Source organism: Megalops cyprinoides, chromosome 9, assembly GCF_013368585.1.
Source record: "Megalops cyprinoides isolate fMegCyp1 chromosome 9, fMegCyp1.pri, whole genome shotgun sequence".
NCBI classification, from domain to species: Eukaryota; Metazoa; Chordata; class Actinopteri; order Elopiformes; family Megalopidae; genus Megalops; species Megalops cyprinoides.
Genome location: NC_050591.1, coordinates 5,168,942 through 5,187,496, shown reverse-complemented (window position 1 = coordinate 5,187,496; position 18,555 = coordinate 5,168,942). Strand labels below are relative to the sequence as shown.

At 46.4% G+C, this 18,555-nt stretch overlaps 1 protein-coding gene across 1 annotated transcript in view; it reads left to right on the top strand.

The window, feature by feature from the left end:
• The first annotated feature begins 2,220 nt into the window (after positions 1 to 2,220).
• The window catches only part of nlk2 (nemo-like kinase, type 2), a 50,791-nt gene continuing 34,456 nt past the window's right edge, over positions 2,221 to 18,555 (top strand). Inside the window, exon 1 of the mRNA XM_036536808.1 lies at positions 2,221 to 3,915. Coding sequence (XP_036392701.1) covers positions 3,443 to 3,915 — 473 coding nt within the window. The 5' untranslated portion in view covers positions 2,221 to 3,442. The remainder of the gene's footprint in view (positions 3,916 to 18,555) is intronic.

Genomic DNA, 18,555 nt, shown 5'->3' with positions numbered 1-18,555 from the left:
ATCAGGCTTCGCAGATCTGAACAAAAGCGGGTATTTCATGGGGTCTTCCCAGCTGTTGAGTTCTGGTCTGAGGACAGCACCACCTCATTTTTCAAGGATCGATCAGGTCATCAGCTCAGTGCACATCACACTGAAAATTCTGTCAGCACGAGGACGCCCTAGACGGAGTACGGATGGAACACCACCAATGAATATCCAATTAAATATCCGTGCTGTAGCCATGTATGGGTCAGTGTGCTGTTAGTGCTCATCTACTTTGGTGAGGTCAGAGTGAATGATGTCACACCACCCCTGTCGCCCCCCCTCCATTCCCGTTCCATTTCAGGTTTGACCCTGTCTGATATTTTCAGCCCGATCTGCAACAGGTCACAAGCATATATCAAACCATCAATAAAGCTGTCAATGAGCCAGCTCACCAGGGCATGAGAGAGGCTGTTGTCTGAGCAGTGCCACTGACAGCGAAAACTGGGATATTGGGAAAGAGTCACGAAGCCCAGCATGGTATAAGGAGTGGGGGCTGAGTCATGCACTTTGAGCACATTGTGTAAAATGGTAGGGAGAGAATGAACTTGGTTGTGTTGGTCTGGAATGCTTAGCTGCAGGCAGCGTGTTCACGTTATCTCAGAACTGCTGACACGAGGATATTGGGGTTAACTATTCCCAAACATTATCAAGTGCCTAGCAATCCCCCCCCCCCCCCCCCCACCCTTACCTTCACTGGCCTTAGACACCAGGGGAAAGGAGTGAAGACCACAAGATAGACCATAGTGTCAAAAGATAGACCATTATTATTGCTACTGTTGTTGTTAGTGTCAAACACACAGTGTGTGAAATCATTTACAATTATTAATAACTGTTGTCATGACTGTAAAGATTGTAATATGATTATCATCATGAATGCAACAATTTATTTTGATGCAGCGGACAAGCATGTTCACAAAAACAAGTTCTTTTTGCATGTAAATAATGCTGAATAATTGACTATTATAATTGTTAGTATTTTTACTATTATTAGTAGTAGTTGTTGTTATTATGACTAATATCAATGTTAATTGTAACCATTGTAATACAATTGTCACTGCTATCTGTTTTGGTGCACTTGACCAACCTGTTTAGCACAGTTTTTTCTAAGGTCTTTTTCTAAAGGGAAGCTTTTAATAGACTTTCAGACCAAGGGTCAGCTTTAAAAGGAAGCTGCCCCTAGCAGCCAGAATACTACACAGCAAAATCAGATCAAAGTCTTCAAGGTGTGTTGTGTGTAGTGATTATTACAGATGTGATTATGTACAGATGTGTCCACAGGTATTCTGGTGCTCTCGGGGCAACTGTGAATGGTTTGGGTTAGTTTATTGCTGTTAGCTGTTGTCAGATTAAGTATTTAATCTATATATATAGAACGTTGGACCTAACGACCCCTTCTTGTGGTTTGCAGCTGACTGTTGTAGGAAACACCAGGGGGCGTGGACCCCCTTCTCCAACCCCTCCGCGCCAGGCCCCCGGGCCTCACTGCCTCACTGTTGACTTAAAGGCTCGTGTGGGGCGGATCGACTGATCTATCCATGATCGGATCAGAGCGTGGGTCACGCCTCTGACACTAGCCGTCTTTGTGCGTTCTAATTAAAGGGATGCATTGATTTTATAATTTCGTAAATCTGTGGAAAAATGCTAGACTTCTTCATCGAACGTATAAAAACATCGGTGCCTTTTTTTAAAGAAGATAACGCTACTTTGCCAAAATCAAGTGTGCAGTTTTACTTTTGGTACAGAAAAAGCGCTTAGCGGCCAGTTACCCTTGTCGTAACCCCAGCCCTTCGTGGTCCAGCGTCAGTAGTCATTGGTGATCTTTTCGTGGCAATCATTTCAGACAGACAGGGAGCACTCCCCTTTTGGCGGCCAACGATTGGCTTACTCTTCTTGCAAAGCCATTGAACGAAACTGGGCTTTATATCCGCCATTTCGGATCAAGAACTACATATATATGTGAGGGCAAAAATTTCAGGTCTGCAACCAGAATGGCGATTATTTCCTCTAGTCTAACCCTCAGATCTTCTGGGAAGGCCCTCGCTCCAGTCCCCGTTTATTATTGGTTTCTTTACTTCGAATGCGTCAATATCTCTGTTATGATTGGTGAAAAAAACTTCAATCACAGGAGGAATGGGCGGGTACCCAAGAATCTTGGGCTGCGCGTGTCCCTTCCTATGTTCAGGCAACACCATCCGGATGAGCGGAGTCGACTGTGTCGCCGCTTGTTTTGTGATTGTAAAGGCGCCGGCCGGGGAGTTTTACTTTAATTTCCTTTAATTGTTTTCAATGTCTGTGTTGTATAGGAATACAAATCGACAAGGAAGCTAACAAACACGCTGGATCAAATGGAAAAAATAAGTTGACTGCTTGGCTCCTGGGAGAGTTTGTTTTCCTCGCTCCAGGAGAAAAGTGTAGCTCGTTTTGATCAAAATGATTTGGATTTTTGTAAATAAGGGAATTCCGGAATAGTGTCATTTTCAGAGGACGCCGGTGACCCCAAATTTCAAGCAACATCGGAACGTCGGAACAACAGCAATAACAACAACGGCAGCAGCAGCAGCAAAACACCATCTTCATCCTGGCGCGCTGGGGTTGTGTGTGGCCCGATGCCGTTGTAACAGTTGCAGTGTGAGCTACATCATATCAGATTTGTCGTACGTGAAACATTTTTGTGCTTGTAACGCTGAAAACAAGCACCCAGCTCCTGTAACGTTAGCCTGTCCGTCGCAACGTCTACGAACTGAATGAAGCTCAAGCGGTGGAAAGCGGCGACGATGCTGGATTTTCAACCATGAGGAAATTTGAAAGATGAACACCATGTTTCCTATGTGATAAATACCGATTTCCCTTTTCGTTGTAAAAAGGGGAAATAATCTGACTTTTTGTGAGTGGAAAGGGAATCGCCACTTCCAACATGAGGGAGGTGTAGGGCCGCAGAGTATTTATTTATTGTGGGGGGAGCGGGTTTTTCTGTCGCATCAACATTTTTTTTTATTTTGATTACTTTTAAGTCAGGGCTAATCTTGCATTTGCGTAATTGTGATTGCAACAGCGCCATTTAAGATACAAATATCTATGCGAGGATAGGCTAGTGGTGTACACGAAAAGAACTAGGTCAGATCGTTTAAATGATACGGCTAGAGTATTATCGAGAGTGAGGGCGACTCTCGTAATTATGGCAGCTGTCACCTTTATTTGATTTATATCCCAATATTTTTTATTCTTTTTTATTTTGTTTGTAGGCCTGTGTCAGGTTTACCGTTGCCAAATGAGTATTTGACAACCACCTGCCCAAGTCCTCTCTACCAGGATTCTCACCCATCTTTTCGCTTGTAACATCTTAGAGGGAGGTGCTTCTTTTATTCCTCTTCCTCGTTTTCCTCTTGTTTTTCTTCTTTTGGTGATTGCTGTTGAGTTAATGGCTCTGTGCGAAACAACGGCCACTAATGCCGCAAAAATGATGGCTGCATACAACGGCGGCGCTTCGGCAGTGGCGGCGCATCACCCACACCATCATCACCAGCTACCGCATCTCCCACCTCCCCATCTCCACCATCACCACCACCCGGGCCAGCATCACCTGCAGCACCCCGGCTCGGCGGCTGCGGTGCACCCGGTCCAGCAGCACGCGTCTACGGCCGCTGCAGCCGCTGCTGCCGCTGCTGCGGCGGTGATGCTGAACCCGAGCCAGCAGCAGCCGTACTTTCCCTCGCCAGCCCCTGGACAGGCTCCCGGACCCGCGGCGGCTGCGGCACCGGCCCAGGTTCAGGCTGCGGCGGCCGCGGCTGTCAAAGCGCACCACCACCACCACCAACACTCGCATCACCTGCAGCAACAACTGGACATCGAGCCGGACAGACCCATCGGATATGGAGCTTTCGGAGTGGTCTGGTAAGCGCTTGTTAGCGTTGTTGTTTTGCCACACATATTACGGTGAATCAGGCGCTACATTTACTAGGTTGAATGGCTGAGTAAAAGCACCTCCTCATGAAGCCTGTGTGTTTGTGGGACGGCAGTCTTTTGTTCTCTCCAGTCGTGTCAGTTCAGCGGAGGTGAGCTGCCAGAAAAATGGTCTTCGTCTTTATCATGTGGTTTTAATAAAATATGCACCTCGAGGGGTAACATATCAAATAGTGCGTGCTCCCCAAACACTGTTATGTAATTACCCCGAGTGCGCGCGGTTTCCTGTCAAAGTGAGAGGGGAATTGAACTTGTAGGGAGTGGGAGGAGTGCAGAATGAAGGGGTCACTTGAGGATGACAAGCGCGTGTCGTAGGGAATCAAAAAACCACTGGTCTTCCCATTAAATGCCTTTGTGGGTAAAGTTACAAGTTGATTAACGTTATCATTTTTTCTTGGGAAATATTCAACCAGATGGACACCGTGCGCTCGCTTTAGACATATCCAATTTCTCCGATCGGATCCAAATTATCCTTTTCTACGTTGGTGTCTTGTCTTAGTTTTTCCGTCATCTGTCGTTTCCTCTTTCGTTCGTTGTGCCAGTTTGATCGTGGTAAGGAGCTTTAAGTTAAATGCGCTTGGCAGTTTGGCAAATAATGAGACAGATTATTCATAGGTTCCTGGACCTGTAGACTGACTGAAGACTGGGGGTGAGCTTTTGGCATACAGTAGCCCACCTGCACCTTTCAAATGGTACATCACTGTGCTTAACCAGTAAGCACTTTAAAAAACATAGGGGATTATAGCTTTCGTCAGTTTCTTCCCTCTAGAAGCAGACTTCCAAAACTGTTCGGTGTCTTTGACACAATTGACATTAACTGTCGAAATGTCCAGTCTCTATTTTCTTGGACATTTCTGAGGCATTGTTTTGACATCATTGCGATATAGCATTGTTATTGATCTCAGTCTGTGTGGGAGACCTTTGTTTTACAACAGCACGTTTAACACATCTGGCCATGGCGAAGGTGCGTGATGAGCGTGGATCTCGCTGAGGTAGCTCACCTGCCTGTGGGGTGGGTATCACGGGCTTAATCTCTCGCAGCCGATCTCCTCGCACCCTGTGAGGTCACAGGAATTTAGGACACGTGGCAGAGCCTCACGTTTCGTCCGTCGTCGTTTTCCCGTGTTCTGCATTGACGCCGCCACACGCAGGTGGCGAGCGTGTAACCTCCCCAAAACAGCTAAGTAAAGCGAGGAAGCGCTGCAGGCGTCCCCGTTTGCAGTGTCTGGTACAGTTCCGACTTAATGTTGAGCAGAGTGGCATTGTTTTGTCTCCAGACAGTCGGAAAAAGAGGCGGCTTAAATGATCCGCTTTCATCCTCCCCACTTAAACGTCTGACTAAATGGCAAACAACATTAACAGATCATCACTTCAAAACCCTACTCGATGACTTTTTTTGGGGGGCCTGTCTATAAATATCTTGCACGGTAAACATTGTTTCGTGCTTGTGATGTTTGGACTCGAATGCTGCTGTCGTGGACAAATTGGTTTTCGTAACGTTCCGTTGTGGGGGGAAAAACTGCAGCGCGCTCAGAGTAAGACGATTGTTTCACGCCTCACTTTGCAAATTCCACTGGCATACCAGGGAGCCTGTTTACTTCTGGAAAATGCCGTCTGAGATTATGGCATTATATGTAAGGGAGTACGTACAAGTATGGTGGGCATTACTGAACAGGAAACGAAGGGTAATTAAATATGCCTGCTGGCTTGGGAATTGACCAGCAGCAATAATTGAAGCCAAACCAAAGTCAAACTTTGGTTAAACTGAATCAGCAGAGGCATGTTGTATCAGGCAGCTCCTTTAACATGGTCTCTTTAAATTTAAATCACTGAAGTTACTTGAAAGATGCTATCTACCAGTCCAGGGTTGCCTACAGTTTAGCTCATGGTAATAAGTGCTTAGTTCAGAATAGGCAAATCATATAAAGCTGCTCCTCTCAGGTCAGTGTTCAAACATAGTTCTCCCACGTCTTGCATGATCATTCCCCTGGAGAGATTCCAGTGTGCTGAGGCCAGAGCTTTCTGGCCTTGGATAAACAAAATCATTATCAGTATGAAACGGCAAGGCATCATATTCGGATATTTCTATTTGGATCACCATTCTTACATATGAATGCTCTGTGACAGTCATATTGTCAAGAGCACAGCATCAATAAAAAATGGACTGGTGGATTGATTAAACATGGCTGTCACTTTTTTAATTATGAGCTGTCTCCTCTGACTGGCTCTGGCACTTTCTGCACTTGGCAGCTAACAACCTGGATCAGAATTTAAAAAAACAACACAATAAGTGGTTGAAGTTAGAATTGCCCTTGGACAAGATGATTTTAGATCTGTTAAGGGCAGAATTGCAGAGAGAAGGCTCTTTTCCACAGAGGGGTGCCCTGTCACCTCCCACTTCCTGGAACATACACAACCACTGCCGCTGTCACTGTAGTTTCGCCTGACCGTTCTTCAGAATCGCTTCCTCTTGCTCATTGTCTATGTCTAATCTGCAGTCCAGTTGTGTATTTTTAGCCTTGCTGATGGCAAGATGGACTAAAGAGCGATCACCCTCTTCACCCTTCTACCTCACACACACAGTGAGGAACACCAGCCTTCCCTCTTTCCGCACACAAAGAAGTTCAAAAAACGTATTAGTTGTTCGCAATCTGCGCAAGGAGTCTGATGGGTGACCTCGAAATTCGTGGGCCAACTGGATCGGCTTCAGAAATTGAGAACTGCATGTCGCGGGGACTGTCTGTCTCATCAGCAGGACGTGTGAGAGCCCGCGGTCCTGCAGCTGGTGCTTGCCAGCACGTGCAGCGGGGAAAACGTGGAGTAAATTGGCTTTGCCCTCTTCTGGACAGCGGGTCTTGTGTGAAATGGCACAGGACCCGAATAGACTTGGGCCTTTAAGGTTAAATATTAATTCCTCTGGCTTGAGTTGGAAACTCTAAAAATGAAACCACACATCGCTGTTGGTTGTCTTTGCCCACATTTCGAGGAAAAAAGCCATCATCGGTTTTAATGTTTAATCGTTTCATCTACCCAGCAGGGGAGCGAACTGAGGTCCACTGGATGCCACAGAATTGTAGGCATGGATGCATCCATTAGTTGAGAGGAGAAGGTTGAGATTTTTTTGTACCACCAGGTACAGTGGTGGGTTATAGAATTGCAGAAATGTGTGGAAACATAAAAGAAACTTGCCATTTAAAATGTATATGTAATTTTAAAGTCCTGTGAAATTAGTGCTGCCAAAATACAGTGTGGCTGTGTGAGTGACTGCTGTCATTTTTAGAGACCAAGCAAATATTTTTCTTAATGTAAAGGTTTTCCATATCCAAATGAAGTGGTTGAGTGTATGTAGGCCTATAGCATGCCATCAGTACATTCACAGTCTCCTGATCTTCTCCCTGCTTCTCCCTGCAAGTTTTTTGCATTGTGTTGTCTTTGTGTGTCTGTATGTGTGTCTGTGTGGTAGTTTTCCATAGCAGGAAGTCAGCGATAATGTTCCATTGGTCATTCAACCCTCCGATGAGTGTTTTTTTTCCAGTACCTCCTCTTACTATCAGAATACCAGCATGGTGGGAGCTGTAGTGCATGACCATGGAATGGGGCTTTGCAGGCCGTTGCTGTGGCTACACGAGGCTGTCGCTGTGGCTACACGAGTCTGTTAGGGCCGGGTGGGAGAGGCCAGGAGGTGCATAGCAGCGTCAGCCATCCCAGGGCCCCCACTTTAACCTGCATGGTGGCACGGCTGCCCCCCTCCCTCTCTACTGCTGAATGGGAATCGCCCTGTGAACGAAAACCGAAAACAACAATGAATGGCATGAATGTTCTATGCCACTGCTTTTGCCACAGAGCCGTGCTTTCAGAGCACCACCTTAGGTGCACCTGTAGAGAGCAGGATCCACACTCACGTGGAGTCGTTGATGTTACCCACCACTCTGTGGGATTTAGATCTAAATCCAAACCTGTGGAGCTGTAGCACAACTGTGTTTCTCGTGCTGGTGTGAAATCCCCTGTGTTGTTTCAGTGGTGCTAGTCAGATGGGATGGAGCAGGGCTTTTAACCCAAAGGTTCAGTTCCCAGGTGGGGCACTCCTGTTGTGTCCTTGGGCAAGGTGCTTGACCTGAATAACCTTGGCTAGAATCTGGCTTTTAAGAGAGTGGCGTGGCTGTTGAGAGAGGGTTTGGGCTATTGCAAGCAGGGCGGGACTGTTGGGAGTGGGGTGTGTGCGGTGCTGAGCATGGTGTGGAATGTGGAATGCATTATGGACAGCCTTGTTCGCAGAGCCTGCTGATGTTTGAAGTCCATCATGACGCCAACAGACACACACAGAGACACAGCAGTACACACCCAGACACACACGCACCCAACCTCACACACAGACACATATGAGCTTCTGTGTGGGGAGAGGATGTGGACTGTGTGACGCTGCGGAGCGTTACCTGGTGAGTGGCGGCAGTGTACAGCTGACGCAGTGTGGGGGTAGAGTTTCCCAAGCTGTCCTAATCCATTACAAAATGCTTATTTAAAGAATAGACGAGGCTACAAACCAGACTGCTTTCTTGCCCGTAAGCCAAGAGGAGCATGTCACACTCAGGTCCACATTACATCAGCCTTCAGTCTGGTGAGGCTCAGCTTGCGTCAGCTTCATGATCTGAACATCGATCCTGATGTGCTATGAATATGAATCGATATTCATAGATCGTGTGGATGAATGGAACTGTGACGTCTGCCCCAGATGTTGGATTGGGTTCAGTGCTGGGTTCACTTCAGTCCTGGTGCGGGATTGACCCCATGTCAGCCCTGTGTGGCACAGTGGTAGTAGTGTGGCTTAGTGGTAAGGAGCAGGGCTCATAACCAGAAGCTTGCTGGTTCGATTGCTGTACCCTTGGGCAAGGTAGTTAATCCTCAACTGCCTCAGTAAATATCCAGCTGTGTAAATGGATAAACTTGTAACCTACGTGTATGCAAGTCGCTCTGGATAAGAGAGTCTGCTTAATGGAAGTGGGGTTCAATGGAAATGCGAAAACCTGACAGCAAAAAAAAAAAAAAAAAAAAAAAACTACTGGACAAAAAACATGCTTTTATGACCTATCCACCCAAAACCCCTCGGTGTGAGTTTCTTAGCAACAGGGCAGACGTGTTGATTGGCCGGTGGGAGAGGGGCCTCATTGATCAGCCCCGAGGAGAGGGAGGGCTCTCGGTGTCCCTCGCCCACTGTGCCAGAGTATCCACAGTCAGAATGTCGCTCACGCCAGGGTTAGCTGTCATTGTAACAACATATAAGGGAGACTGCTGTTAAATGAAGTCAGTGACAGTGTCACTGTGGGAGAGATACACACAGAAGTATGGTCTCGTTTTATGAGGAAGGTGGGGTTGTGCTTATGTAAATGTCACTTTGTGAAGCAGGCTCATGTTTTTATTTATCTGGTCGTGTTGCTGTAGAGCCGCTGCGGGGACAAGACGTCCTGTACAGCGCTGCTCTGTTTCCAGAGGCCGCGCGACCCGATCTTATCCGCGCTGTTGACCTGCTCTGATTAATGGTGCGTAGAAGTGACATCACAGCCGCAGACTGACCCCAGGTCTGTCTTGTGCAGGGATTTGACACGGTGACTTGGAAGTGCTTTCTCGTGGCGCACAGATTCACTGATGTTGTTCTGAAAATCTGAAACATCTCCAAGCTAAAAAAAGAATCCTCTCCGTTGGATTACCCTGGCCGTGAACCCCCTGTGTTACTGTGTGCCTGTGTTCTGTTGCGGAGGGGGCGTTATGGTGGCGTAGGCACCGTGTCGGCTCTTAGCGCCTTCACCATGGAAGGCTTGGAGAAACACAGTGCTGTGGTGAGAGGCAGCTCATACCGAGGCCTGTGTTTGACACTCGACCCCATGTGGAGCTCACCGTTCACCTCAAGCTGCAGAGCTGGCAGCACCCACAACCCTACTGCTGTCTGTCTCTCATGCTCTCTTTTGCCCTTTCTGTCTGCTCCTCTCTCTCTCCCTCTGAATTCTTCTTTAGTCTTTTTCTAGTTCAATCTCTCTCTCTCTCTCTCTCTCTCTCTCTCTCTCTCTCTCTCACACACACTCTCTCTCTCTCTCACACTCTCACACACACTCTCTCACACTCTCTCACACTCTCTCACACACTCTCTCACACTCTCTCACACTCTCTCACACTCTCACACTCTCACACACTCACACACACACACAAACACCCATGTATACATATATGGAATAGACAGATAGATGGATGTACAAAAGTGTGAATGTTGTGCAGATTTTTCCCCTAGTTGTAAGAAATGAGGAACAGGCCAGCACTTGGAGCAGACCTGTCGCAGTGCCAGACAGGAGAGAGGAGTCAGACCATCTTTGCATGCATTGAAAGGCAGGCAGCGCCCACAAACAGGAAGTGGTTAACGTTGCTATTTAAATGCGTTTGACCTCCCCTGTCCCATTCTCTCAGGGCCAAGTCTCGTGCGGCTAATGCAAAGCAGGCCTCACACAGAGCCAGGTGCAGCCTACACCACTGACCCCAGATCAGTGCCAAGCAGCACAGAGGGCAGTTTGCCTTTCCCTTTGAAACAGCTGAGACCCACATGCAAGACAACATTAACGTGTGACCTGCTGTCTGCAGTGAGAAGTGCTAACAGGCCATTAGAAGGGACATGATCACGCTCAGTGCTGGATTTCCTCTCTGAGGCAACCAGAAGGTTTCAGGTTCAATTCCCTTGAAGGGATGAAAACAAATATCCTATGATTCGAATATTCCACCTAAAAATGCTGATTAGGGGTGGGACGATCGATACCGTGGGTTATCGATACACTGGCGCCAAATACTGATATTTTTATTAAAACATGCAGGCGCTCTAAACGGATTCCCCCGCCAGTTTTACTTACCAGAGTCACTACTTCACACTCCTCATGGTGGCGCTTATCAAATGAATGAGGGTAAACTTATGGTGAAGAAGAAGAAACTCATTGGGCGAAAATGGCGGACAGCACAGACAATGGGGGAAAGCAAATCAGATAAAAAATCGATAAAGACTACGCGATCTGCAAGAACTGTCTCGTGAAAGTAAAGTACACGGGCAACACAAGGAACATGTATAGCCACCTTGTTCTTCATCATCTTGATTTCATCGTAGAGAAAACGGCTAATGTTACCACAACTGGGAGTCAGCCTACATTGAATACAATGTTTAAAGCAAAGCTTCCTTTTACGTCCCTGAGGGCTGCCAGTATTACTAAGTCTGTCGCTGGGTTTATTTGCAGGGACCTTCGCCCATACAGTGCAGTTGAGGTTTTCACCGAATGCTTTATTGTTTTTTGAGAGAGAAATGTGTATTTTTTGCATTAATTTATTTGTTTTTTTAGTTTTCTGTCAACTTAATTTTCACAGATTGAAATGATTTTAGTGAGGCCTAGTTGTATCCTGCCTTTAAGCATTTTAACCCCAGAAATGTTCTGCTTTCTGGCAGTTTGGCCTTTTGCCAGTTTATGGCTATTTTACATTGGAATGATGGCACATGTGGACATGGACAAGTTGCGGTCTGTGTGTGTGTGTGTGTGTGTGTGTGTGTGTGTGTGTGTGTGTGTTAAAGAGGCACTAAGCTAAGACTATTCACTTTGTTGTACATTGTTTCATCTCAGTTGTCAAATTCTGTGAAATTGATACCACAATGCAGTGAATAAATACATAATTCCTGCATTTTGCCTTTTTAGTGGCATTTTTTCTTCTTCAGTTACACAGATATCGTGATGTATCGTAGATGATTGTCTTGCAATGTATCGAGTACTGCAGAATCGCTGTATTGTGATACCATCGTTATTGTGAGCAACATATCGTGATAGTGGGTTACTCTGTGATTCCCACCCCTAATGCTGATCAGTCACAGAATGTTTATAAATCATTTTTTTCCTTTCTCACTTCTCTCATCCCCTTCAGCAGTGTGCTCATATCATCTTACTTAACTAAGTAATCACCTGTATTAAGGGATGATATGTAAAAATGCAATAAGTATTAATGGTAATAATTAATGTAATAGTAATAAGACAAGATAAGATGAGATAAAAACTTTATTGATCCCGAAGGAAATTATTGTGCCGGAAGTTGCTCACTTACAATATCAAAAACAAAACAATGCAGCAATGAAGATACTAAATAAAAATAAAAATAAAATAGAATAGAATAAGACAGAATAGGCAAGCAATGCAATAAATAGAGTAAAATAATATATAATATATAAATAACTACGACTATATTCAAGTAGCTAGGTATTGCACAAGCATTAGCTGTATTTGAGTATTGCACAAGTGTTTGCTAATATTGGCTCACATATTGCACAGTATTATATTTCTGATAATAGTAATGGCCAGAATGGCCCATTAAGCACCCTAAATGGAGCTCTTTCACACCAGCAGTACCGGCAGCTTGCTCAGCCTGAGAACCAGGGAGTTGCAGGGTCACAGCCCGCTGTCCTTGCGCTTTCTGAGCCCCAGGCAATGAGGCACACACAGGGTTAACCGTTGGAGCCCGAGCTGGGCGGGAGTGTGGTTAGAGCGTCCTGAGGAAATGTGGAAGATGGCCGATAGAGCCATCGATTGGGGGGGAGTGAGGATGGCTCTCCCGCAGCTCATGTCTGAAGGGGAAGTGGGCCGCAGAGATAAAGATGTTTTCAGTTGCCCAGCGCAGACGTCTCCATGGCTATCCGGCTGGACGGGCCTGATTACACTTCCTGGCTGCCATTGCCAGGACTCTCCCCAAAGCGCACAGCTGTGCTCTCCCTGAGATGTGGGGCACCCTCGGAGAAACACCGCGCACACCTGTTAGCCCTGTTTTGGATCAGCTCTGCACTGATCTCCAAATCAGCTGGATCCCTCATCATACTCACTTAGGTCACACTGTCAGCCAATGCAAGTGCAGTTGTCCTCAGGTTGTGTTTGGGTTGCTTGCCATACCGGAAGAGAGGATACCCGTGGACTGCTCACAGGGGCTGTAGTCATCTTTTTGTGCCTCACGATTGACAGCCATTTCCCGCCAGGATTGGAAGGAGGTTATTTTCACCTTGTCGTAATGATGAATTTCCTGCACTCTAATTAAGACCGCAGATAAAGAACAATGGTACAGCGCTGGTGTAGAGAGGAAACCAGTCCCTCCGTTTGCACACTGTTGCTGTGGACTTCTATTAGCATGTCTCCTTTCCCATTTGGCATTCCTGCAGGTCAGCTTGTCCTGCGAGTGCTGACCTTGACATGTTAGATTACCTAGAACAGGGGGGGGCTGGCTTTTTTAGTTTTTAGTTCCACACGGTCAATCCCATGCTCCTCTTTGGGACTCTCTGTCCTCTCTGTGTGCTAATTTTCTAAAAGATGACTGCATTTTAAGCCTGTATTAGTTTAATGGAGGTTGTAAATAACATTACTGCTGGTCATAAATTGGATCTTGTGTCCCATCCAAATAGTGGCCTCATGCTGTTAATGAGGTCTCTGAGTTTTTCCCTTTACCCTGTGAAGAGAGTTTAGTTTTCACACTTTGAATTGCCACATGCAAACAGCTGTTTGTTGCTTGTTTAGTTTCAGGGGATTGAGGGAATATTCCTTGACTCCCCCGAGGGGGGAGCGAGTGCAAGGTGGCTCTCACGTTCAATATTCCCATGCGCCGTAGCACTCCCCACGCAGGGCGGCTGGGGACATGGGAGCATGTGCAGTTCAGCACCGCATCAGGTGCCTATCAAAGGGCTCCAGACTCATCTGCGCTTGCAGATAACTCCAGCCAACTCTGCCCCTCCACCAAGAGAGAGCGCGGGGCCGGGGAGTTGCGCTGTAATGTCATTTCGATAGCAAATGGCCCCCCTCTCCAGCACCTTGGCCATATACGTCACAGTCAAAAAAAAAATACAGTTTGGAGCACGCCCCCCACTTTCCCCACAGACTGGAGCGCTGATTGGCTACTGCGTCACACAATGATCAATTAATCACACGCACAGCGCACATCGCACGCTAATTAATAGCACTGTGTTTCCTTGCTGCTGTTGTGTTTGTAGCTGCTGTTGTCCTCCAGCGTTCAGCCTAGGTGCTAGTGTGTTGTCTTGGGCATATGTTCCAGTACATCCCCACCCCCTTAAACTGAAAATCCCACTCTGTAATTACCAGTGTTGTTAGGCTACCATATGGTTGCCTCCCTGATCCTATTTGAGAGGGTTTACCTTGAGGCTCGTGGGGGGAGGTGGGGAATGGAATGTTTTCCTGCTAATGACACGTGCTGTTGTTTCCCTGGCAGTTCTGCCCTGTAGTGCGCACACACACACACACACACACACATGCAGACGCACACCAGCAGTGTCTGTCTGAGCTGAAAGGCACTCTGGCTGGCTGCAAGACTGCAGCAACGTCTTTCTGCAGATGTCGTCACGTCGTGCCAGATCTTGGATCCAAGTGTGGACACACTTGGATCACAGATATGAGGAGAGAGAGGTGGACGGATGGATGGACAGGCTCCATCCATCAAGGGGAGATGAGATGAGGTCATACGTTTGATTCCAGCTGGACTGCAGGAGGATGTGTTAAGTCGTGCTGGATTTCGTGTTTGCTGTGCCTTTACTAGCATGCACCACCCCCCACCCCCCAACACTTGGACGGCAGCAGGAGCTCCGAGGCCCGCTCCCGTTTTTCTGTCACAGTGGAGAGGGACACAAAAGCACTGCAGTATCATCCATTATCTGCCATCACCCCCCGGGCCACCCCCTGCCCCAGACTGATCAATCCTGACATCACTACTGTACTGTGTCTGTGTGCTTGAACCTGTGTATGTGCCTGGATAAGTGTCTGTTGTCCTGTATGTGTGTGTGTGTGTTTGTTTCTGTGTCTGAGAACCTATGTGTGTGAATATGTGTCTGTGTCCCTGAGCCTTTGTGCGCCTCCTCTTGTGTCCGTTTTGATGCGTGCATGAGTGAGTGTGTGTGTGTGTGTGTCCATACTCAGTTCTTGGCCCTGGGGCCATCCCATTCTGTGACATTTCCATTCTAATTAACACTGAGTTCCTTCTCTGTTTGACGGATGCTATTATCAGCTGAAGGCCTTTAATCAAGGAGGGAGGAAGTGTCTGCATGTGGGTGTGTTTGGGGGTGGGGTGCATGTAGGTGCAGGGTCAGTAAGAGACAAGTTAACCCTCGTACCTTTATTGAACCAATATCCTTGTCCATGTCCTAGTCAACACCCAGGACTGTTACACTCTCACACCACCAAACCACAATATCACCCCCAAAATGAGAAATGGATTTCTGCCAACACTCATGAAGCCTCACCCTCCCGTCAGTACTTTAGAGACCACTTACACATCTTCTACACAAACTCAGCTCCACATACATTTATCCCGCACATACTCTACACACCCTCAACTACGTGCCTGCTCAACTCCACATACTTTACATAGACTTAACATAAACTCATCTCCGCACATTCACAACTCCACACACATACAGACACTTTAAAGGTCTGTTATGTATAATAGCAGTTTAGGGTCCTCTAATGGTTGCTGAGACTCCTGTTGCCTCTGGTTGTGTTAGCAGTGGTTTGATTCATTGTACATTTGCCTGTAGCCAGAGGATCACCTTCCTATAGCTGCAGCTGTCATGCTCTGGCAATGCATGCATTCTGGCCCTTTGGAACGCACACACCTTCGTTTGAAAAGAAAGGGAAAGTCAAATATCTTATTTTACCAGTATTGGAGAGTGCGTCCTTCCTTTTTAAAACACTTTCATTATCGGTAGCACCGGCCCTCTAAATTACTACGTTAAATGTTTTATAGTGTAGCGAGTGTTACTAGAATACGCAGGTGAACGTCAAAGTGCAACTGTAATTTAAGTCTTAAACCAATGAGCATTTGACTTTGATATCTGTCCATTAATTATAGATGACAGGGGTTGACAGGGAGGGGAAATGTATGTTTGTATGCTTCATCAATGTCATTAAAAAGCAGGAAGAAACCCTGTAGTTTTGTTTTTTCTTTCCATTAATTAATCGGTAGCCGCCAGATTCTTTTCACTGGTGACTCACAATGCTGGAACGACCAGCATGTGAAAACACAGGCAGCCGTGCAGCATTTTGGTTTGAGCTCGTAGCCATGCGTGTGTGGGGTTGACTCTGTTTGGACGCTGCTGGTGTTACTTAACTCAAATTGCTTTCGTAAACATGCTACTGTATACACCGGTATCCCGCGAGCTGGGGAAGTGGCTCTAAACGCGGGTGTCTGCTCAGGTGATGGCTGATGACCACACCGCATTTTTCCAGATTTGCTTGCTTTTAACTGCTCTTCCACACCACAGCTCCAGTATTGATGCGGATTCAGATTACACCGACGTAAAAGAGGCAGGCTCTTTAACATTCTGCATTAATCCTTATTTCTTGCTCGCGAAACAAACAGCGCGCAGCGGGTACACTGTCCGTTGCCCTTCTGTCGGTCAGAATTAGTTTGAACGGCAGAAATGCAGTAACACGGGTTAGCCCAGAGTCAGGACGCCGTGTATTTTTACTCCTCCGCACGGACTTTGGGAAAGAGGAGTTACGGCACAGGCCGTCGCTTTTAATGGCCACAGATTCTTTTTTGTCGCGGTGATATTTACGACGCGTGGCGCCAGCGCACCCCCGCACACAATCTCGCGGACAAATTGGTGAAGGGGGCAGAAATGAATGGCGCGCCGCATCATGGGTATTTTCTTCGCACGGAGTCCCACTCGCCCCCGCTCTCGTTGCCTCAAGCTCATTCGCTTTAGCGGTAACAGTTTAACGGCCCCATAAAGCACAACTGAGCTGAAAACGCGGTAGTGGAGCGCGTTCAGAAACGAAAGAGACACGGACCATTCCTCAGACCATTCTGTCGTCCTTGAAATAAGACCTCCTTCCTTGTGCAACTTCGACCCGTTATTATTCAGTCCCGGTTTTTGTCTCCTTGAGTCTCCTTTACCGTGTAAAACCGCCAGAGTAATATCCGTTTTAAGTGTACAGTTGGAGCTCGAAAGCTCTCGGGGAAAAGTCAGATATTTGACATGTACTCTGGAGGTGATTCGAACAAAGTGTACGGAGTAGTTGTTGTTTCAGAACTCCGTACATTTCTCCTGGGTTTATTTTTTCAGTCTTCAGTCAGAGAAGGACCCCAACTGTCCTTGATGACAAGGGCGTGCTGATGGTTGCGATATCTAATCTCACGACATAAATTCTGCTGAAGCCTCGATTCCTCCTCTCAGAATTCGGGCCGTCAGATTGTGTTTTGTTGTTCCGTCAAATAGCCTATTTTAGGTTATTTGAGCGCGGCGCTAACTGATTGGACAAAATAGATCTGGCTGAAAACGATAAGACACAATTTAGGCGCCACTGCAACAGTTCTCATTTCAGACGTCCGCAAGCACGAATCTTTTTTTAGTATTGTCTATCAAATGTACCTGTCTATCCTGTTATTTAATTTAATCGTCTTTTCTGACAGGTTTAAAGCACCACTCGTTCTATGAAATCATATCAGAAAATCTGTCTGTCTCTCATTTTGTCTGAACGCCACCACAGCCCTGGGCATGTTAAGATTGTTGCGGTCATGTGCGTGCCACACTTTCAAATTTAAGTAGGTCAGTGACTAAAATCTCTGGAGAGCTTTGACATGATCACAGCTTCAGAATCTATCAGGAATAAAAAGTATGTGTACGGTTTTACATATGCACACATGCAGTGTTGAGTGTGTGTGCCTACACAGGAAGTGTCTCTCTAATAGACTACAGAACTAGCTGGCAGTGCAGATTTACTCTGTTATGTGTGTGATGGGTCATCCAAATTTGTAAGGATTGGGTGCTTCAGTTTTTCAAATCTGTGGTGGGTGCAGCCTGGACCAAAAAACAATCCATTGATTGCCCTGTGACTCAAAAGCAAACAATCCTATGTATCTGTTCAATTTAGCATATGTTCTGAGAAACTCAAATGCTTCCATTTTGATGTGCTGTAGTAGTTTACCAGCCAGTTGACTAACAATATTAACAGTATTAGACATTGAATACTATAGTGAGAAGATCTGCAAATTAAAACTCTCCAATTTGGTGGCTACAGATTTCTTGTCTGCCAGCTGCATTGCTAGGATGTGAACATTTTCTGCCAAGATTTTGGACTTATGAAGTTAATGCAGTCTGCTTATTCTACCTGCAGTAATCTCCATTCTCTGCACATATAAATAGTACATGTTCTTAGTCAAACAAATTTTTGGGGGGAACACATCCCACCAAGTGGGCTTCTCTACAATCACTAAGAACTCCTTCTGGGTTGGTGTATGGATGTATGGATAAATTTTGTGCATCGGTGGGTGTTAAAACTTCTGAAACTTTGCCTTTGCCCGAATCCCAATATGAAGGCTTTTATAATGTGTATCTGTGGAGGGATGAGCAGTTAATGACAGAGTAAACGATTGTCACTGCTCTGTGAAGTCAGGCAGGGGAGCGTGGTTATGTATTAATGGGTTAATTGATAAAAAGGTTATGGCTTATACCATGGAGCCTCTCCACAGATCGGGGACATTCGCCAGACCCCGTGCCTTCCGGAGTGCGCAGCAGAT